General features: G+C 36.2%; 1 protein-coding gene across 6 annotated transcripts in view; it reads left to right on the plus strand.

The window, feature by feature from the left end:
- LOC145678042 (uncharacterized) overlaps positions 1-23,897 on the plus strand; it is a 150,845-nt gene that overhangs the window by 121,599 nt on the left and 5,349 nt on the right. For 5 of the 6 annotated variants that reach the window (XM_081748208.1, XM_081748211.1, XM_081748212.1 and 2 more), the window contains exons 4-5: positions 8,973-9,060; positions 13,344-16,846. In XM_081748208.1, the coding sequence (XP_081604334.1) occupies positions 8,973-9,060; positions 13,344-16,846 (3,591 nt within the window). Of the gene's footprint in view, positions 1-8,972; positions 9,061-13,343; positions 16,907-23,897 lie in introns of all 6 variants that reach the window. The other variant, XM_081748222.1, reaches the window with a different exon arrangement.

The raw sequence follows: 23,897 nt of genomic DNA on the forward strand, positions 1-23,897 counted from the left end.
CGGAGGCGATATGGACGGATACTATCACAGATAACAAGATGCAGAATAGACAAGGATGTACAACTTCAAATATGTTATAAATTGTTCTGCAGGTGCCGTTAGTGTAAAAGCAAAGCTATCTATGCGACAATTGTATGGAAATACTTGGAATCTGTACATTGCTGTTCAAATATATGTTGTATATCTCGGTTATGTGTATGAAAGTATAGATCTTAGTATGGTAAGAATGGAGGAAATTATCTGAATGAAAAGAAAAGCACAGAGGAAGTAATGGGAAAAGTAGGAGAGGATAGATTAAGATTTTTTTTTTAAGTGGCTACGATACGGAGAAGAATTAGTATTGTGAGGGACATGATAATAAGATATAGAGAAAGGTAAAAGGAGTAAAGAGAAGATGATTTCAATATAAAAGTGAATCAATGGCGGCTGTAGGGAGAAATCATATCGGTAAAAATTAACGTTTTATCAGTATAAACTAAGGGAAAAAAAACTTAAAATAGTACTACCATAATTCTTATGTACAGCTTAATATTAATAAAATGTGAACTAATTTTCTTATCTCGTAGCGATGATTTTTTTTTTTACCAGTGTGACTTCCCTCTAGAGCGGCCACTGAAGTGAATAACCCTACTTTTAAGATGAGGAGCGAGGGAAATACAGTACATGAAAATTTTCAATTGTGAAAAGTAACCATGACAGTGGTAGAACACATGTGGCAATAAATATTAGTTTTCAGACATTTTTGTTAGAATAATATTTATTACAAAAAGTTTTCATGAGGTAATATATACGATAAAGTTTAATTCCACTGTTTTCTCTTGTATGGCGTCAAGTATAAATGTATAAATACATGCCTTTTAGTTATTGCAGGAATGTACTCACAATTACTTATCAATATCAATATCCGTTGGAAGACTTCTGATGATTAACATATATTTCGTTATCGTTGTATGCGTTACTCTTAATTGGACAGCTTTCACGTGTCGTTCACCAATAATGTGCTGACTGTAGATTATTGTTAGAAAACTACGTCTTCACCCTTTCGGTTAGGAATGAGCATTCAACTACTTTTTCATTTTCCCGTTTTGTTTTCAGGATATCAAATGCACCTAGAATCAGAAAAGAAGTTTCTTAGGTATAGCTTGTAAGTGTTTAGACATCATATAGAGTTCATAATTACGAATAGCCTCGTTGTTGCAATACATGTTTGATATCCAGCCGATGGTATTACATGGCGATATTTCCTTTTTAATATGGTTTATTAAAAAAAAAAATCATGTGTAGTAAACTGGTCACTATTCTTATGTATTTTGTGCATTACGTAATGGGTTATTAAAATACGAATGATACGAAGGAAGGGATATATGATTATGGAGAGAAGCAGTTAAGAATAGGAAAAGTTCATTTAAATCTCTAACGTAGTGTTATTAAATGAGTTTATAGTCTGTTTATTAGCAATTATTAACAATTCGTCACAGTAATAAATAACTATTGTGATTTCCTTTATTACTTTTTTGTAAATGGAGTTTTCATTTAGTATTGAGATTTAGTTGGTAATGTGTAGGAACAAAACTGTCTTTATTCTGCTTCTAAAACGTTAATTTTAAATTAAAATATACAATACGTTTATTTCAATAAAAGTAATGATTATCTGCAAATACTAGTTTTAAATAAATTTATATGGCAAGTTATGTAGCTGATAATGTTGGAAGTACAACGTATGCTACGTATTAAAATTTCATGCCATTCATAAAAAAGCAGTGGACTAATTATTTATGTCGTTCAGCTTTAAGTATTCCACTTTCCACTTCATACTACGATAAGTTTCAATAGAGTGAGTGAAAACTTCTTACCAGCTCAGAAAAATCGTTAAATCATTTGTGATGCATTACGTGAATGGTCTTTATAAAAAGAAAGTCTTTATATATAATATATATATATATAAATTTCAAGTATTTTCGTATTAGTTGTGGTATCCTGATGGAATAAGAGGTGAATATTTGAGATTAAAACTGTTGTGCGTGTACTCTTCGGTGCCAGAATTTCATTATGCCATTATGAAGTGAAAGAGTACCAGTTACCCAAAAATGGAAATAAATATTGATCAAATTGCTAATATTAATTTCCAAAGCTATTGACCATTTAATAGTGAAATAGATACATATTAAATTTTGACAGGATATATTAGACTTAACTTTTGATTTAAAATTTAGATACTTCATTTATCTTTCGTCTATAGCATTCTTTCTAACTGGATGATCTGTGACGTCACAATTTTCTGTTTGTATTTTCAAAAAAAAAAAAAAAAAAAGCAAAAAGTCAATGTTTTGCAGATTACGTTACTCATGAATTTGTGACTAGTGGTACACCGCCAACACTTTCTTTTTATATTCCACCTACCATGTTCCCTTCCATTGTCCTAAGTTGTTCTCTCTGTCCTTGCTCTGATTATAAAATCCCGCTTCTACGTTATACATTGGCCAGTTGGAAATAACTGGTTTATAACAGTGGTTTCCAACCCTTTTTGACTGACGACACAGTTTTACTGAACGCCCGCAAGATCTCGATACTCTTGTTTTATTTTCTATTAAAGCTAATACCTTAGGCCTAATATAAAAATGTAAGAGTATATGTTTCTATAAAGTACTACATTTGTACTGAACATTATTGCTGCCGCTTGACTGGTGCAGTCCGTCTCAAAATTGATTTTTACCTATCATTAAATGCTTCATGATTTCAACATTCTAAAATTTCACGACATACCGGTTGGAAACCACAGGTCTATAGAATTGTTTTGTAAAATCTTAGTTTTTAAAAAACAGATAGTAATATCATTATTTGAACACAGTGGCTTACAGCTAATTCATTATTTAAAGAAGTTTTTATCATTTGCCGTATTACAAGTTAGTAGCTACAAGTATTTTGAAAGATTAGTGTCCTTGAAGTTAAAGATAATAAAAAATACTGCATAAGGCTATTGTGAAATTCGAATGAAAATGTGCTAACGGTGATTAAATGTAGGAAATTAGATAAAGACCATAACGGAAAACAAGACAACAGAAATCCTTAACCGTTCTATCTGCAGGAAGACTTTTCTTGTATAATCCTTGAAAGCTACCAGTAACAAAATCACAGGAAATGAAAAACATGGTATTTACAAAACAATAGATTTTGTTCTACGAAACAGAAGCACGATATTTCATTTCATACGCGACAAAAGAATGCAATAAAACGACTAGCACTGTCCTCACAATTTTGTAACTGAATTCATTTTGTGGCAGTATGATAAAATGTAAAATATCAAAGGAAATTGATATATACTTACTAAAGGTACGGGCCACCGCATTCATTTTCTCACCCACACATACAGAAAATCATGAATTACGTCACTCTGTGAAATATTTATTTATGAAGTATAAACTAAGTGACTACAGCCATTTTTCAGAAAAAATGTCTCAAGAAACTAATAACTACCAGTTATGGATTTTCCCCAGACAAATGGATTATGCTAAATTATAGGCTTCTTTATACAATGTTTATGAACAAAAGAGATGGCGCAGCTGTGGAGAAAATATCTTTAATACTCTTATCTTCCCCAGTAACCAGAGTGCCAAGATTTTCCAAGATAAATTAATTGTCATATTGTACAGGGTGGCCAAAAAGTCCCTTTACACCTGCACTTATTTCATCCCTACATTAATAATACTTGCAGTTATTCATCCAAAATGTCCGTATGTGCACCTCTATTATCAATGCACAGCTTGACATGCATTCATGATTACCTACTCAACCGTTTTTGCAGCTGTGGCGTCACAAGCTGCAAGGCTTCAAACACACTTACCCGCAGAGCTTCATTGTCCATGTACCGCTTCTTCCTCACGTTTGATTTGATAAACCTCACAAGGCACTGTCTGGTGTCGTAAGTTATGGGTTTTAAGATGGCCAATAAAGGGTTGGTGAATTTGAGGACCCACGTTCTATCCACTGACCAGGGAAAAGTGCTTCAGGCGTTCACAAACAGCAAGTAAGAAGTGGGCGGGAGCTCCATCGTGTTGATAAACAATCGTGTTGCTGATGCTCAGACTTTGCAGCAGTGGAAGAAGCTAGACATTCAACATCTCCAGATAAGTAACTTGGGTCATGAAACCCTCAAAGAGAAGTAGGGACCAAAGATGTGTTGTTCAGTCATTCCCGCCCAAAGCATAATGTGCGGAGGATTGTTCTCAATATCTTGATTACAGGGGTCATAGTGGTCTGGTCTCTTGTAAATAGTTGAAAAGTGACCAAAAACACACGAAAAAGTGACTAAAAGCACACGAAAAAATGACCAAAAAGTGACCAAAAGTACATGAAAAAGTGACCAATATCTCATCATGCCCCTTTCCTCCTTTGTCAATTTCTCTATCACCTTTTCCTTTGTTTGTTGTTTTGTTTCATCTTTTCTTCTTTACTTCTTTTTGAGCTTCCTCCTTTCTTAGGTTTTCTAAGTATGCTTTGTAGTTACTATAACAAACTTAGCAAATGTAAGAAGCTTCTGAGTAAGTGGAATCAGTTCTGGCCTATTTCCGAATTTCTTTATTCCAGACATTATATTTAACTTAGCATTGAGAGTTCTCAAAGCCATGAAATATTCAAATTCATCACCTACTCTTAAGAAGAACATACAAGAAGCATAAAACAAGATGAACATGAACCACACAAACACACACACAACGTTGAGTGGAGCGTTAACTATTACGAGAGAAAACTAAAAGACAATTATGATAGAAGAAAGAATGGGCACAGAAGGGTTCTCAAACCACCTTGAGAGCTTAAGCATCCACCAACCATCCACTGTGCTTTAGAACGAATAAAAACTGAAGTGAGAATAAAGCTGACTCAGGGTCTACTAAACTTCCAAAATGAAATTTCGTGACTGTTTTGTGACTTTTTCTTTACCAATCATAAAATTTGTTAACATTCTCAAGACCGAATTTGGGTGCGAATTAGGCCGAATTTCCATGCATGCGATAGAAGCGTGCTTTGCTTCCAGCGTCTAAAGCCGACAACAGACACTTTTGGTAGTGAATTTTGACGTTTTATAGAACAACATTTTTCAGTCTACTTATATTTGTACAGATTTAAAAAATCGTGACCGAAAAGCTCAATTTCTTGACTTTCGTGACTGTTTCATAAGTGGCAGCAAGTACTGAAGCTTTCAGAAGAGTATTGCGAAACAAGTTTCTGCCTTTTTCCATTTATTTTTATAATATTTCTCTTAGAAAACTGCCAATGCAAAACATAAACCACACGAAAAAGTCACTTTACCTCCCAAAAAAGTAACTTTTAGTGACCAACTTGAAAAAAAAAAAAAAAAAGTAACTTTTAGTTAAAAAGGTGACTCGCTATGAGCCCTGTGATTTATATATATATATATGGCGCAACATTTGCGGTCGCCAGATCGCCATTGGCTACTAGTGTTCAGTAGGAATGGTTTCTGCCTAAAACAGGGCTATGCAGTTTGTTTCGCACGAAAATAATTGTCACTGAATGAGAGAAAACACGGAATGTGAAGTCTTCACAACGTTGTAATGTGCCCCGCCTTTCCCACCCTCATTGACGTTGAATCAGACACTGAAAAATATTTACAGTGAAAACTTCATTACAAGATTCCCAAATTTGCTTCCAACTATCATATTTTTGTGCAGTCTGAACAGAGTTAAGACTGCCTACAGGAATTCACTGAAGACTGATACACCGGATGATTTGCTGACAATTTCCATACACTGGATGATTTGCTGACAATTTCACTTAAGGGCTTTGATCCGAAAAATGCAATCGACAACTGGTACTTTAGTGTAAAGACAGAGCGTTACGGTAAGGTATTTTTTAGCATGTATACGAATTGTTCAATTAAAAAATTGATTATTCTGAATCTAATTTTATGGTTTTGAATTTTTATGCCTCGATGTAATCTCTTTCTTTGTCAAACCAAAGGCCTTGGGGAAGGAGGACCTCTCATAATTTGTACGTGAGAGATATTGGCGACCATCATTTTTGGATTGGCGAGTGCGTCTGACTGAAATTTTGTGCTCTCTCTCTCTCGCTCTCTCTGATGAATGTCCTATTTCGCCAACTCCGATAAATAGGACATTCATCAGAGAAAAGAACGTACTTCCGAGTAGGAATGATGGGAAAGGTCTCTAACAAGATCGTGCATGTTTCCTGCCGGCGGTTTGTCATCGTTAATTCATTGATAGCCATTGGTCGGAATGCGTGCAGGCGTTTGTGTAGCTGCGTTGTGCTCCTTGCAATTCCATGTTCTACAGAACGCTTTGTGGTCGACTTGCAGAGTGAACACATCACGGACGCATTCACTTCTGCAAATATTTCCCTTTTAGATTGATAGACGATCAAACCGAAGGGCATCCAGAACACTTCCCTGGCGAAAATCTTCCTCTTCGACGTGATCAGTCTGATAACTTGGCTCCTTACCGAACCGTTCACAAAACCTAGCCATCACCTGCGGCATATTTTCGTTATTGTGCTTCCGTTCCGTGGAGCTACTAAGTGCCTCTCCAAAGTGAAGACACTGTTATCTCCTAATGGTGTTCATCACACACAGAAAGGTGAGACACTTAACTGGTTAATTGCCCAGACTATATTCTCCTCCCTCCGCTGGCAGTCACGTGTCAGTTCACGTAAGGAGCACTGTTGCCATATCAATGATCAGGATGAGATTTTAACGTCTTACATTGTTAAATACACTCCCTTAGGTAGGATGTAAAGGAGCTTTCGGGCCACGCTGTAGGATTGTTAATGGAATATGAACAACACTGACATAAGTGTTTTCAGTAATAAAAAAAAAAATAAAATAAAATAAAATTAAAAAAAAAAAAATAAACGCTGTGTGGATTTTTCCGAAACAAGTGAATTATGCCATACTGTAGCATTATTAATGGAATATCAAGTTACATAATATGAACGAATTCATTGGGACTGTTTCCGAGAATATATGCCATTTTTCAGTTTTTACTCTCAATACATTTGGGTGTATAGAGCAAATACGCAAAATTCCTGGGAGAATCCCTTAAAACCCTTGAAAATTTGATTTTGATACGTTGAGCAGTGTCTGCTGACTTCGCACATAAGAACGGGCAAATGACATTTAAAACAAAATTTGGAAGTAAATAAATAAATAAACACTCGGATGTAGGAGTGATGAAACTAGTAAATTCATTGAAATTTAGAACTTTTTTTCCCTTCAAGATTACAAAAGTTCCTTCGCTCTATCATTACTCGAAAGTAAAAATAGAACTCTCTTTGAACTTCTGCCGAATCTATAAGATCAAATATTCTTATACCTATTGAATTACATTACAGAGCTATATCAAGCGGACGCTGAGCAGTGGTTAGCGTCCTTGCTTCCCATTCAAGAGGTTCTAAACCTTGCGACCAGCTAAGAGAACAGTTGTTTATGTATTTTTTCGACTGTTTAGTAGCTGAATGCCACAATAACGGATCTACCTCGAAATATTAGTTCCTCGTTGACTTCCTTTCGTATTGTTAATATGAAAGAAATTGTAGAGTGAGGTATTTTGTTTAGTGTGTTAGCCTTGCAGCTTTATGTGGAAATTTGTCAAATAAATAAATAAAATAAATAAATAAGCAAAGACTAGAATCAAGCAATGTGATAGCCTATCCAAATCAGCATGAAATAGTTTCTGGCGAAAATCTGATATTAAGATTGAAGATTCGTAAATTTATTGTTGCAAATAAAAATAGTGTGAATTGTTTATAGGTATTTAAAATGCAGACTTTAAACCTGCTGAGTGATCATTATGCATGCTTACGGTTTCATTTCTCAGTAAGCGCTCAATCCGTGTTAATCTTATGAGGTCCGCGCCCATCAGTTTTATTCACCCACATTCTGTGTGAGGTTTAGGTTAAAGGGCCGTGACATGGTGAGAGGTTGAAGATGAATGAGGTTCCATGTGGTTCGGGAGTATACCGAGACGATATTACGGGGTCAGGATGTCAAAAACTGTACAGAACAAAATGCCATTTCAGTCCCTGTATCTCTCTCTCTCTCTCTCTCTCTCTCTTTTTTTTTTAACATAATATTTCTGGAAACTGTCTTCAATCTAAATTAAACCAATAACAGAGAATTTAAAAAAAAAGTTTTAAAAAATTGATGTGGCTGGCAAGTACTTACAAGCTGAAAGGTAGTATAGCTGCCATTTGAAACTGCATGCCTAAAGTTAGAACATTGCGGAACTTAACAGTACTTTTCTGTACACACTTTACAGAAAAGCTTCGTTTCTAAGCTTTTATTAAGACTATAAATTATGATTTATGTAGACAGCGATAGGTGAATAAGCAGCGTCATGAGTTTGAGGATCACCGAAACATGAGGATTGTAAGGCTGATTTTGTTTGCGTTCCCTTACTAGTACCAAGATGAATCTAGTATCACATGAAATCAGAACTGCATATACTCCCACTAGAATTGAACTCAGTTCTACTACACAAACCATTTAGCCACGAGAGAGCTGAGCGTTAGGTTTGTGAGGGTTAGCGAAAGTGCCCATTTCTTATCCAGCAGGCTTATATAATACACTTCTCATACACTCTAAATATGCAGTCGACTTTCTATAATCTGGCAGATATCAGACCACGTTGTGCCTGATTATGGATTAGACGCGGCGGGCGGAAAACTACTGAATCGCCACTCTTGCAAAGAGCTTAACGGAAAACATTCGACTACTGGACGGGCCGGAGTAACACACGGTCCGATTATAGGCCGAATTATAGAGAGTTTGCTGTATATTGAATGACTGACACAGCTTTCAGTTTACAACGGTATATAGAGCTAAGGCAGTAAGATTTGCAAATTGTTCAAATATGGTGTGTTAAATTCTATGCTAACTGATAAGTGTGAGAAAAACAATGTGATTGTAACATCTCATTATCATATTATTTCCTTTATTGCAGGCGTTCTTGTGGTAAATGTGACGTGGCGAGGGAAGACATATGTGGGAACTTTGCTGGATTGCACAAAGCATGACTGGGCACCACCAAGGTAAACTATCTTGTGGTATATTAAACTTCTTTTATTTGTTAAATAAATCGCAGCTTTTCATCTTCATATCCCTGTATTCATATAGTCAGTTTTAATTTTCAGTAGAAAGTTAGTACTTAATTAGGGAAAAAGAAGAAAAAAAAACATCCATTGAAGGACACGTAATCCTTATGTTAATTGCTTTATTCTTCTTACGAGAATTAGTTCTGTTTTTATTTTTGGAATTAGGCAACATGAAAATGAATGAAGAGACTGTTGTAAATCAATCACAAAACTGTGGGAGTAGCTTAGGGATTTAAATTTAGGGCAAATAAGTCAATATACTATTCCTTGCATTACTTATAATGCAACTTAGCATTAGCTATTAGCCTATACTATAATTTGATACTGCCCTTGGGTAATGGTGATAATTATTTAGGAAACAAACATAATATAGGCCTGTCTTATTCGATATGTTCTCAGTGTAAAAACAAAAGTGAAAGAAAAATTTCCGTCGCATTTCCTTAAATAATAATAATAATGAAATAGTTATTTATTGGTGTATCGTGACAACACTCCACGAAGAAGCCTGATGTAGAATCCATCCGTCAATTGGCGTATTTACAAAGCAGAATTTTTCTTCTTGAAAAGTATAAAAGATGAATTTATAAACCATTAATTCATTTTATATCTAATTGCAATGTCAATACTGACCCATTTAATATCATTTGCTATAGCACACAAGCGATAATAACATGAGTCAGACATTTTGAATTACACTACATTTGTTGATTCATGTATGGAAGCAGCGTGTTAAATAGTCCTGGATATTGAGTTGCAGATAATGAATGGTAACTGTACATAAAACTTGGCTACAAAAACAAACACGCTATTGCGTGCATACTTTCTTTTGTTCTTGATGAGTCATTTTCGCGCGTTAATGGTGAGAAAACGATAACGAGAGTTCTAATGTGAAAGGTTCCCGGTAAATAGAACACAGTAAAAATAATGAAAGAATATAATTTGAGAATGTTATTCTGATGGTGTGATTAGTAATGAAATTGGTGTTTCCATGAGCTAGGAGTGTTAAAATACGGATCTCAGGGCTTAATTTGAAAATTGAATAGACATCCTGATAGCCTCTCATGTTGAAACATTAGTATATGTTAAAATAAGCTAGTATTATAGTTTATTCCAATAGGAAACAAAGAATATCGGTTATTAAAAAAAAAAAAAAAAAGTTTCCATTCCTCCATAATACATCCACAAACTCTGCTACTGATGTTCTTCCCTTACGGGGAAAAAAGCAATACCATTTTTAACGAATAGTTGTTACGCCGAATACTAGTTTGCGTACGTTTGGGCTGGACCGATGAGACAAAGAAAATATGATGTTCTATAGCAAGTTGTAAACAGCTCAACTAATGTTATACATTCTCAAATTTATGACCCGAGATAACTAGAACTTGTGGTCTTCAATATGCAGTAGATCCGAGCTCGGATATATGAAGAAATAATAATAATAATAGTAATAATAGTAATAATAATAATAATAATAATAATAATAATAATAATAATAATAAAAACAAGTGAATACGACTTGCAGAACAGAATGATGTAGTTATCACATTGATTTATATAACTGTTAAAATGTGAATAATTTATCATTATTCGTTAAAGCAATGTACTCATCTTTACATGCTTTTCATTAAAAGCAAAGAAAGAAGAAAAGCTTTGTTAAGCGAGCGGCAAGAGAATTACATTTTCCTAGCGATCAGAAGTGCATGTTTGGAACGCAAAGACAACCACGCCTAATATTGATCCTACTCCATTACTGTTGTATAACAACGTGTAGAATTACTGCAATTAATTTCACTGAAGTATTCAATGCAGAATACAGTAATTATTGATATACATATGTTGAAAAGTGCGATCATACACTTACACACAAGAATGCGCACTATAGTTATTCCCGTATTTGACCTCGAATTGCAGCGCTTACGTTGATGAATACGTGTTTTGGATACAACTTGTAATTTGTGAGACTAGTAAATATATGTATGATTTTTTATACCTATATCATACGAATTTGTGAGGAAATTACATATTCATGGAAGTACAGTATGTGTAAATTACAATGTTAATAACATGTCGCTAATTATAAGTATGCACACAAACACACACACACATTATCATTAGTCCATTTATTTCCTAGTGACCTGTATTTTAAATTGGAAACGTAATTATTCGTAGCACTGCTTTCTTTAAATCGTATTGTGAGTACAGAATATAGTTGAAGGTGCTAATTGACAGTTTAGATAAGGAGAAAAGTAGGAGGAAGAAAATTATCTACAAGGATTACTGTGAATTACATAGACTAGGTCTTTTCATGTATAACTTGCCTCTTTTCATTCTTTTATTTTTTAAGATGGTATACTTTTATACTTTGAAAGATAAGTTGCACAGCATTAAGATACATTTCCTTAATATACAGCATCTATATATATATATCTATATTTATTTTTCCCAATGTTAACCATCTCTTTTATCGGTATCAAGTAAAAAATTATGTATGATGGAAGGCAATACGTAGAATCTAAAATCCTGAGTTTTGGTAGTAAGTTCGGACTAATGGAGTCATCAATATTGATCTTTCTGTTTGGTAATATTACATAAGTAGAAAAATCGACGTTCGTGTATTTGGGAAATTACCATCTGTAATGGATAAACAGTTTTTAAGTGTTGCGTGTTCTGGAATCCGATATCACCAATTTTGTCTTCAGTTCTGTTTAGTTCTTTTATTTTTTAGGTATCAGTTAAAATTTATCCTTTTACTGCAGCTGCATATTAATGTCTTGAAATATTTTGAAAAGTAATTTGATATATACACGAAGCAACAGTATTATGGCGAATTAAAATAATAATAATAATGTGTTTTGTAATTCTTAATTAATGGGAGTGTTAATTTTATATTCTTCTTTTAGTTTTAAAGCTGTAAACCATGATAGCTGTGTTTGAAAAGAAGTCTTTTGTTGTACCGTGAAATAATATTAGATAACGGGAATTTCTAAAAGTAAAATTACAATATTAACTCTTTGTTTTTAAATATTAAGTTTTCTTGAATTAAGATTTTTTTTAAAAAAAGTGTTAACTACTTGTTTTTATAAGTACTAATCATCATTAATTGAAATTTTTAGGGCGTGAATGATTACATTAATTTTATTGTGTGTGTTGTAATTACTACAAGTTTTTGTATTGTTTCTAAGTAATATGTGAAAATACCGCTAAAGAAAGAAAAGCTTTAATAGTTCTTAGATAAGTGTTGGCATACATATTTCTTTTGGGGTCAGCATTGTCTCTATTGGTTTGATGTAGCCTTGCATTCTTTCCTTCCTGAACCAGGCTTTATTTCCGTGTAGTTTTTGTTCCTGACATCTTATATTTCAATATTGGTCTTCCTCTCGGTATTTTTCCTTCTGTTATTCATTCCATAGCTAATAGCGTGAGTCTTCATAACGTGTTCAACCATCCTGTCACAATTTTACGACACACACACGTGTATTACCTAGGTATAGACTGCAAAATATCCCAAAGAGTCATTCATATTGAAAGCGTTTAGAGAGAGAAAAAAGCCAATTGGTAGAGAAATTCTATTAGATCTGAGGTATTTGAGTAAATACGAAACATGTTACTTCAGTTGCAACATACATTTTTAAGAGAGAGAAAAAAAAAATAAGTAATGAGATGAATCGTGACTTGAGTTGCTGTACTTAGAATGAACAATTCTGAAACCATTCATGCGAACAAATAATGACAATTATTTTAAATTAATATATGTATTTGGACTTAAGAGTCACTTCAAGTAGAATTTGTCTGTTAAAATCATTGAATATATATGCAATGATTTACTAATGCAATTCGTAAGATCTGCCTTCCACTTAACTTGTAAAAGTTTACTTTGTTTTAATTCTTAAAAAAGAGAAAAACTTGGAATGGCTCTTAATGCCTTAGTATTTAGAAATCTGAGGAAAGTAAGTGGTTATAAACACCAGGTACAATTGTGACCTAGTGTAATCGAGAAAGACGAAATAATTACAATTATATATCGACACAATTAGTCTTTAACTGTTGATTATTATGTGTATAAATGGTAGGTACACGCGGTCACAGCCTATTTATTTAACTTACGCTTTTTATTTCCTCAGTCAACAAGTTTTCTGCACCTCTTACAATTTTACTTTGTATACACTTCTGTGTTATTAATTTACAAATATATTTATTTTTCTCTCTTTCTCCTTTTGCAGGTTCTGCGATTCTCCTACAAGTGACCTTGAAGCTCGAACACCTAAGGGTCGGGGCAAGCGAGGTCGGGCCGCGGCAGCAACGCCTGTAAATGATCTCAGTAATTTTACAGAAACGAGGTCATCTGTACATAGCAAGTTGAGAAATGGGGCTAAGGGTCGGCGAGGAGGCGGTACAAGTGGTGCAGGGTTCATTCCTCCTCGTCCCGAACCTGGGAAGAGAAAAGGGCGCCCTACAGAAGCAGAGGAGAGCGGGAAACGAAGTCGCTCTGCTTCTAGAGGCCCAACTTCAAGTCCTCCTTCATCTCCCGTGTTACTCGAGTGTCCGGAGCCAAACTGTTCAAAGAAGTACAAGCATATCAATGGACTCAAATATCACCAGTCTCATGCTCACGGTGGGAATAACTTAGTCAATGAAGAAGATTCATTATTGGATGCAAAAGATGTGAGCATGTCGGAGAACGACGAGAGTAACATGGAGGCAACGCCTAGCCCTTCCCCGGAAAAATCCCCGCGACCAAAGCAAGCGACCGACCGAAAGGAAGAACCGGCACAAGCTTTGGTCGAACAATCTTCGTCGGCTACGCCTGCGTTACCCCCTCAGCCACCACCACCGTCGTCTTCGGCTACAACAACTAGTACCAGTACAATAACAACAACAGTTACAGTGGCTACTACCACTGTTACGACGACTACTTCTGCGACTACTACTACTTCTGCCACAAGTACATCAACGAGCAGCCAGGTGACAGGGGCTCCTCTGATGATTCCTACGACGCAAGTACTAGCACCCACCATCGTAGTAACACAACAACAACCAACAACGGTTTTGCCATCTGAACCTGTAGTGTCAACAGGAGTTACACCAATATCCGTGGCAGCAGATGTAAAGAGTACCACCGGCGTAAAACCTCCAAGTGGTGCAGGAGTTTTGAGATTTGGTCCTTCAGAAGAACCCGTTCATCCACCTTCAGTGATCACATCTACAGCAAGTGTTCATCATCAGCCACCACCACCCCCTCAACAGGCACCACCACCACAACAGTCGCAACAACAACAACTACCACAGCAGACGCCTGCTCCACCACCTTCTCTTTCTCAACCCCAACAGCCAAATTTCCCGAGTACATTAAGTGTACCTGTAAGTTTATATTGTGGACCTACAGCTGTGAACGGTCTGGCGAAAACAACAACAGTGTCTACGATACGAGCAGTCAATGTGCCCATAGCCAGTACAATGGCTTCCAATCCTCCTCCTGCTGTAGTAGCTAATGCGAAACAGCAGACACAGGATCCGAAAATGAATGACAAGTACAAAATTAAACCAAGCACAAGACCTTTAGTTCCTGTCCCTTCTCCTGTAGTGAGTTTACCTGTGAGTGTGTGTACTTCTGTACAAAGTGGTGTTACAAGTACCAACAACCAGAACCCTAACATCAAACCTTTGCAACCAAAACCATTGGCTCTAATTGGTGATGCTTCAGTTTTGGACAGTGCAAAGAAGGATAAGAATAAACATAAGAAGAAGAGTGGTAGGGATAAGGATCGGAAATCGCCGTCGAGTAGTCCAGGGCCTCAGCCTGAGTCAGGGCTTGTGAATGGAATTGTGTTTGGAATGGATTCCAATACGCCACACTCAGCATCCCCACTGCCAAGCGGGTTGCCTGGTTCTGCACCCCCAACGCAAATGCCCCAGCCTCCGGGAGGCGATGGAGGTGGTCGAGAAGATGTGCAGAGCCCAGCGTACTCCGACATCTCTGATGCCAATGACACAGCTCCTGTTCTTGAGTCTGAAGTAGGAGATAAAAGTCAGCAGAAGAGTGAGAAGAAACCTGAGAGTCAAGTAGCATCGTCTCATAATTTGGGCCACTATGGTATTTACCCATTCTATGGACAGCCTCCATATTTGGTGCCGTCAGTACCGACATCATCTTCCAGTATGGTGGCTGAGAACAAAGTGAAGGAAGGGGAGAAGAGGGAGATAGGAGAACCAAAGAATCCAGAACGAAATGACAAAGATAAAAAAGACATGCCAGTGCCTACTTCTTCATCTTCTGGTAGCGTCAATGACTACCAACAGAAACTGATGCAACAACATTATTATCCGTATGGCTATGTTCCAGGGTATCCATACAACATAGATCCAAATTACCACGTGTCTGTGATGGCTACAGATCCAAATCACAAAGCACCATATGAAAAATATGTTGAAGAAAACGAGAGATTATATAAAGAACACTTAGAACGACAGAAGCAAGCAGAAAAGGACAAAATGGTTAAGGAGCCCAATAAAGAAGAAAAGAGCAGTTTAACTCCAGGTCCAAGTCCAAGTGCGATATCAATTCCTGGCTCCTCAATTGGACGAGGGTCAAGCCCTGCGCAGAGTCAAGTGGATCCTTCAAAGACCATTCAACCGATTCCTCATCATATCTCTCCAAGTCCAGTAAAGGAAAGACCACCTACACAAAGTGTTAAAACAGAGCCTGGTACGCCAACGCTTAAAGATAAGCAAAATGAAAATCATCAGATTTTGAAAGAGAGCATTGAAATGAAGAGCCAAATGAATGACAAGAGTAAATATGTGGCGTATGATCCATACTTGTATCAGCGCCAGGAGGAACTGCGAAGGTATTACTTATATCCTGACCATAAAATGGGAGGAAGTGATCCACGACGGAAAGAGGGTCAACCTTTGGATGCAACTGTTTCTAAGCCTCCCACAGAAACAAAGACACAACCGACCACAGTTGTTGCTTCTCGGGAACCGCAGAAGCCTCCAACTCCTGCAAACTCAACTATGCAAAGTCCAAAGTTAGCAAGTCATGCAAGCAACCGAGACCACAAGGAGTCTGAGCGGAAGAGTGAAGACAAAAGTGATAAGAAGGAACACGATAAAGTGAAACAAGAAGGTGTTAAACCGACAATGGAGACACAGGGCCCGCCGCCTCCTACTTCTTCATACGCTTATATCCATCCAAGCTATATGCAGTCACCTCACTATGGTGCTATTCCATTTGACCCTAGCCATCCCATGTATCGTAGCATTAACCCGATGTTAGTGCCTGGCCCCTATGGGGCTAATCCGTATCTTCACCCGCAGATGCGGTATCATGTGCCTCCTGGAGGGCCTGAAGACTTATCTCGCCCAGGTGGTCCAAAAGCCCTAGATCTGTTACAACATCATGCAAATCAATACTATTCTTCCCACAAAATCCACGAACTTCAGGAACGAGCCTTGAAGTCTCCGACGCCAAATCCTGCAGTCCGCACTGCAGCATCTCCTTCGGCTCCAGTTCCAGGTGCAACGGTAGGGTCCAGCAACGCATCAGCCCCAGTCCCTGTAACGACAGTGCATGCAAAGCCCACAGATGGCAAAGAGCCACCATGTGGACCTGAACGGCTGCGTTCACCACCGCCCCAGCGCCACGTCCATACCCACCACCATACACACGTCGGGCTGGGCTACCCCATATTGCCACCGAGCCAGTACCCCGCACCTTATGGAGGTAAGCCTCTTCTCAGGCCCTGACAGTGCGGGATTTAGTGGGGCACTCTCTCATGGAATAGTAAGTGTAGGATCTCCTCATAGCATGTGGTCGTTGTAGTTAGTTGTTAAATATTTATAAAATAATCCAGTCTAGACTAATTTTTATGAGCAACAGAATAACAGCATAGCTTACGTATATCTACAGAACATTTAACGCAGTCTTTCCTGTAGGAAATAATAATAATAATAATAATAATAATAATAATAATTATTATTATTATTATTATGGAAAATCAATATATATACATTAATTCTGATAGTGTTCTGGTAGTTGTAAATTTAATTTTGTAATTTATTGTTGCTGATGGTATATGAAAGGGTTTCTGTGTTGAGTTGGAAATAGTGCGAAATTGTTCTGCAGATACCATTATAAATTTTATTAATAATAGTTTTTAGTCAACTTCACCACCGTATATTTTTTGTATATAGTTTCTGCACTTTTTGTATAATATATATAATTGGGGTGTAGAATACACACTAAAATCTTTCTTTTATATATATATATATATATATATATATATATATATATATATATATATATATATATATATATATATATATAATATGTTACAATAATTTCGTATTAACAAGTACCCAAATCATGAGACGTTTTATTGAGTTCCTTTATTATGTTAATAATGTATTCAGTACTAGCACGGAGATTCGTGATAACGTTGTACATAACATCTATCTATCTATCTACCTACCTATACGAATACATACAGGATTGACCATTTATCTTGATACGCCCTTGTAACTTTTAAACTAATGGACAAAAAGTGCTGAAATTTTGTACTACTCAAATATTGGCACGGGGACATTGGCGTACTCTGTATACCAGAAGTTTAGCAGTAATGCCAGTCCAACATAAAGATATATTTTTTCAAATGGCACTACATCATGTTATTACATATTTCAAATCTACATGTTAAACGAAAACTTAACATTACATTTATTATTAATAGTTCACACTATATATGTGTGGTGTGTATTATTAATAATAAGTGTAATATGAGTCGCAGTAGGTCAGGCTGACGTAATTCGACAGCTGACAGTTGAAGCTAGTAGATGTGCGGAAATTGTTGAAAATCTTCTAATTAGATGTAAGACATTGTACCGAGAAAGTAAGTGCACTTTCTGAAAACCTGTGCTCTTTCGATAAAGGTGCAAATTCTGCACAGGCCCGTGAAGAAATTTTTGCTGTTTATGGGCAAGATAAGTTGTCAAAATTAACAGCCGAGAGATAGTTGAGGCGCCTTTGTTCTGGAAATTTCGGTGTCCAAGATTCTCCTTCCAATGGACGACCAATGACAGAAAAAGTGAATGATATTCCGGCAAAAATCGAGTAAGACTGGCATGTAAGCAGTCATGACATCGCCAATGACCTAAATATCCATCACAAAACAGTGTTAAACCGTTTGGAGGGAAAAAAAAAAAGTTTTGGTGCCGCGTGAATGGCGTGATTCAAAAACTTTTAGACGGTCGAATTTCTATCTGCGATTCTCTACTCAAACGTAATGAACTCGAGCTAGCCGTTTTCCGGAGTCGAAGCAAGAATCCCCACAGTCTGTGCCAAATCCTATACTGACGCCCATGTTATGTTGTGGATTTGATGCGATTGCAAGGGCATGACGAGCCACTGTCGCTGGGAAGAATGACAGACTCGGACCTATGTTGTCGACTACTAACGCAGTGCATCTAGCATTTCCAAAGGAACGACTGGAACTGGTCAACAGAAAGTGTTGTATACCACGCTGATAATACCAGACCGCATAAATCTTTAAAGACTCGTCAGAATTTGAAAGAACTTGGCTTGAAGGTTTTAATGCGTCCACCGTATAGCCTGGTGAAGGCACCGTTAGGGTATCATTTGTTTCGGTCTCTGCTCAGCTCACTGAATGGTGAAGTTAGTTTCAAAAGAGACCTGTGAAAAGCTCATGCTGCAAGTTTTTGACCAGAAACCACAGAAGTTATATAGTGACGAGATAATGGTGTTGCCGAAAAAATTGCAGATGATCATCGAACAAAATGATGCATATGTGGTTCATAATGTTACTTTCAAGTCACAATAAATGTATTCTCAATTTTGACCTCCAAAAGCCCAATTCTTTGTAGACAGACTTATATATCTAAATTGATGGAAACGTCACGTAATTGCGTGAATTTGTAATTACAACTACTAAAAGCTATTACTGTTGTGTTATAAAAGTAAAGGAAAACAACTATCATATTAAACATTTAAGCAGTGTTGCAAACTTTAGTAATGATTATCATATCACAGGAGCAAGTTGAGCTATGAAATGCTGTAAAGGACATTTTTTTTCATCAATTGGAAATTATATATATACTTAGGTGTGATACTTATCTAAGAAGTTTTTCGAATATACTTAGGTGTGATACTTATCTAAGAAGTTTTTCGAAATAAAAGCTTTCGAAAAAAAAGAGTCAAATGTTCTGCCTTTGTTAACTTCATTCTCATTTGTTTGAAAATATGTCATATCATGATTATCGGTGCAAATTTGTCTTCATCACTGGGAGGGACTGTCAAGACCGTATGTGTAAGCAATGTTCAAAATATTTATGAAGTTGAAAACATTTCTGTGGAGGATCAGGTGAGCAGAGTTATCCTCAACATTGGGAGGCAGGCAGATTCTTATTCTGGGGAGGGGGGAGAGATGATAATCATATTACGGTGGATGAATCTGATTGCTGAGATGAACGTATTTATTATACAGTAAGGGACATCAGTTTCATCTCTCTTTCCTTTGTGGCAGTCGGACATAAATCAGCACATTTCTTCCCCCTCCCCAAAAAAAAATCAAATCGAATTATTGGGTGGGGGACAGTCTACCCCAGTTACAGGATTGGAGGGGACCTGTTTTCCTCATTCCCCCGGGATTTGCACCAGTAATCATGATCATGGTATCTAATACTCGGATCCTTAGAATGTGCATTACCCCTCTCATCTCAGTTATGTTGTACTGTGGTAGAGGCTTCCAAAATTCAGATGTTTGTGTACCCTAGTTTGCATTACTGAAAACAAACGTGGTATTGTAAGTTCTAGTTGAAAAAATATAACTATGTTGAGCTGGCAACACTGGTAATCTGATGGCATTGCAAAGTATGTCAGATGGTTGCTCTATCGATATTTGCTTTGTACAAATTTTCAGCTTTTGTTAGCTATTACTTTAGAACTTAATGTGGTTGTCCCCCCCCCCCCCAAAAAAAAACCCTAAACAACAACAGAAATAATAATAATAATAATAATAATAGCTATTGAGCATACTTAACGGTTAATTGTATAACCTATTTCGAAATATTTTCTTCAAATTTTGTGAACATTTTCAGTAAATTTTCTCAGGAATTTAAGAAATTTTGTCCCAAAGTTTAGAGAATATATTTGCTGCTTAAATGTTATCATTGACTAATAGATATATTGAATAAGTACTGCGAAATTCTCTTTCATTTATTCTTTTATATATTCTTATACATATTATGAGAAAGTATGGAAACATAATCATACAACACTAAAACAAGTACACTTTTCTAGGGTGTTCGTTTTATGCTTCATCTGATAGAGGCAGCAAGAAGGGACATAAAAATTATGGAACTGAATAACAGCTGTGAAGCGTCCAGATAGACGTCATAGCGGAGTGCAGTCACATGATATTGTTGTAGGGTTGTAAGTGAATTCCAAAATCTTCCCAAAACTTGCAAATTTCACCTGCCTTTTACAATTCACAACACAAAAACACCTATTGTTTTCAGTGCTGGTAGCCCAATTGAACTAATCTCCGCATTCTGCGACTGTGATCTCCACCAGACTCTCCCACCAAGCCTCAAAAACACAAAACGTTTCCTATCCACTACTTGCTCCAATACCGAAACTCTACTACTTATGCCATCCTAGTTTCCGCAGATGTGAAGTAAATTCATTATGCACAAAAGCTACTTATCCATGGAGGCCCTTAACAAATTCCTAAACAAACGCCTCGAATCTGAAAAGTTGAAGATAAATAATAAACTCCTAATACAACTATCTCAGTTGAACGTAATTGATACCAATGTATTCATATGGTGCCTATAATAATAAATATTCTTGCTGTCAACACTTCAACCTTTCCTCTGATTTCCATACATTGACGATATTTTCGTAATATGGACCCAGGACCAGCTAGCGCTGAATCTTCCTACAGTCCCTAAACAAGTGTGCAATGAAATTCATCTACATCTTCTCTACCAATAATCATCTTCCTGGATATGGACGTCAAACTTGAACATGGGCATCTCGACGTACACATCAAATCTATGAATAGTATGCAATACGTCTACTTCAAGAGATCCCACTCACAGCACATTAAACTTCCTTACCCTATTACACCTTCACCGTTTGGGTAGCATTACACATTTATTACACACGTCGTCCATCAACCTCCGCCCGTCAGTGTTATCCAGCTGGGAATGTTTCCCTCCTCCAAACCTCACTTTTAACAGTTGAGACGTGCAAAAAGTATACAGTGTAAAATCTGCTGTTTGAAACTTCCTTATCCAATACCATCCTAGTCTAATGAATTTTACTTTCCAGTACTTTTAACCTCACCTGAAGCCGAAAGACTTTGCTGAAGCCTCCTCAACCTTTACATCTTCATTAGGAGAACTGCGTCGTTGAAATACCCCTCACCTCCACTTGAGAAATGCCATTGTAACATACACTTGTCATTCTTTGAACCTTAACATTGTTGAAGACTCAGCTTCTGTTCATCTCTTTATTTATATTGGCGGTAACTTCCTTTCGATCTGTGCAATCAGTATCATGAATACTTTTGCAGCACATAAGTTTCTCATCTACCTGTCCCAGAACACAAAACCCATCTCAACAGTGCTTTCGACCACATTTTTTATGTAAGTATCTTCAAAATTCTTCCTCCACACTCTTCCATATTTTGTAGAAAGAGATGAGATGACACGACACGTATATTACCATATTTGCGAACCATTCTCGTAGTCTTTATTATTTGAATTTTAAGTGAATAAACAGATATGTATTAGTCTTCTCCGCTAATACTCTTGATCAACACGTCCCATAGTTTTATCGTTCTCCACCTGATACACTCTTTACTTTAAAACTTGCAACCCTATCACGTGATTTTATTTCAAGATGGCTCCTATCTGGATACTTCATAGTTTTCGTTTTCTGTTCATTTTCTTCTTTTATAACTTCTTCCCTTCCGTATCTGAGGAAGCATTTACCGAAACAACAATACTTTTTTTTTTTTTTTTTAATGATAATTTACCACTGTCTTTGGTAATTAGTTTATTGATTTTTCATGTCCGCTCGTGATCCCTTTGATCCACTTCTCTTATATTACTGATAAAATTGACCTTACATTTATGAATATCGAATATAAAGACAGTACTATAATTAGAGAAACTAAATCAGATAAAGTAATTAACAACTTTCTTTTCCCTCGAGCTTTTGCTTTTGCATCACTGAACAGTTTTCAAGAACATTGCAAAAGCAAACTTAAGTAGCATAAAGTCAAAATAATAATAATGTGACATCATTAATACACGTAATAATAGCTTGTGTGTAATTTCATGTGACGTCTATAATGTCATCGTGTACACCAAGGTAGTGACTAGTTGGATTAGTATACATCTAAACTGTAAGAAATATGTGGAGCCACGAAAAAGTGATAAGTCTAAATTTGCTGAATGTGAGCTACGCACATCATAAGACTTTTCTCATGAAAACAGAAAGTAACTGATGTGCAGCTATTTAGAATTGTGAAAGTTCACAAATTTCGTATAATAATCTGAAAAGCTTCAATATAACCCTCTTTTCCTTGGCACCACAAAAATGTGTTAGATATTTTGTGTAAGTTATTACGAAATATTTAGTGCTCTATTTTGCAAATTCTAGAGGAGAAATTTAAAAATGTATTTTAGAAATCCAAAAAAATATATGAGTTTGTTTCAGAATTTTGACATTTCAGTAAATCTATTTTAATAGTTTCTTATTTCAAAAATTTAGTCTGTTGTAGTTTTTAATGAAGAATAGGACAAAAACTCTGAAAACATAGTATTATCGTTGTAATTCTGAGGTTTCATATTTGAGAATTGAGTTTAATGCAGTGAAATTTATATAAAATTAAGTAGAAATATCAAATAATACTTAAATACTTAATAGTAAAGTGAGTAAGAAATTGAATGACAACCGAACAAAACCTATATTTAAGGCCTTTATTAGATGCCATAACATCAGTAAATAAATGAGGAAATGATCATTTAAGATGGAGTTAACACGTACTAAGAAAAATGTGTTAGTAGATTAGGATGCATAGTTCCCGTTGTTTTACTTTTCTTACATAAATGCATATAGAACATAGGAAAACTGTACTATAGAATTGAACTGATTATGTATACCAGTATAATGTATATTAGTTATAACAATATTTAATTTTAATATAATAATGTTTTCTATGTTGCCTTTCTGCCACTTTAAGCTAGTCATTCTTTCACGTATACATGAAAAAAAAAAAAAAAAAAAAAAAAGCAGCAGCCAGGGTTGTCCTATAGAAAGTAGTTTCCTCTTATGATGTAAGAATGGTATATGCTGCTGAATTTTCTGACCGCACATGAATATAACACATTTATTAACAGAAATAGAAGAATTAAATAAATTGTGGAGTATAAATATGTTATTTCGATATAATTTGACCAAGGAAGGAAGAAGTTGGTGGCCCCACGTAGCATAGTCGCTAACGCTCTTGACTTTGATGTGAGCGGTCCCGGGTTTGATTCCCGGTGGGGACACTTGGTCGACAAGATATAATAGCTTTTTCAGGCCAGCCATTCACATTAGGCAAACGCCAGGATGGTACCTCTTTCCTTCCTCCATTCCGCGGATAGTTTGCTCGCCGAGAAACGTTATCCCTCATGCGTGACGGGCTTGAAGGCTGTAGATAGCGGTAATACCTATAAATACGTATGAATGTTTATGAATAATG

This window comes from Thermobia domestica, chromosome 2 (genome assembly GCF_964235325.1).
Source record: "Thermobia domestica chromosome 2, izTheDome1.hap1.1, whole genome shotgun sequence".
NCBI lineage: Eukaryota > Metazoa > Arthropoda > Insecta > Zygentoma > Lepismatidae > Thermobia > Thermobia domestica.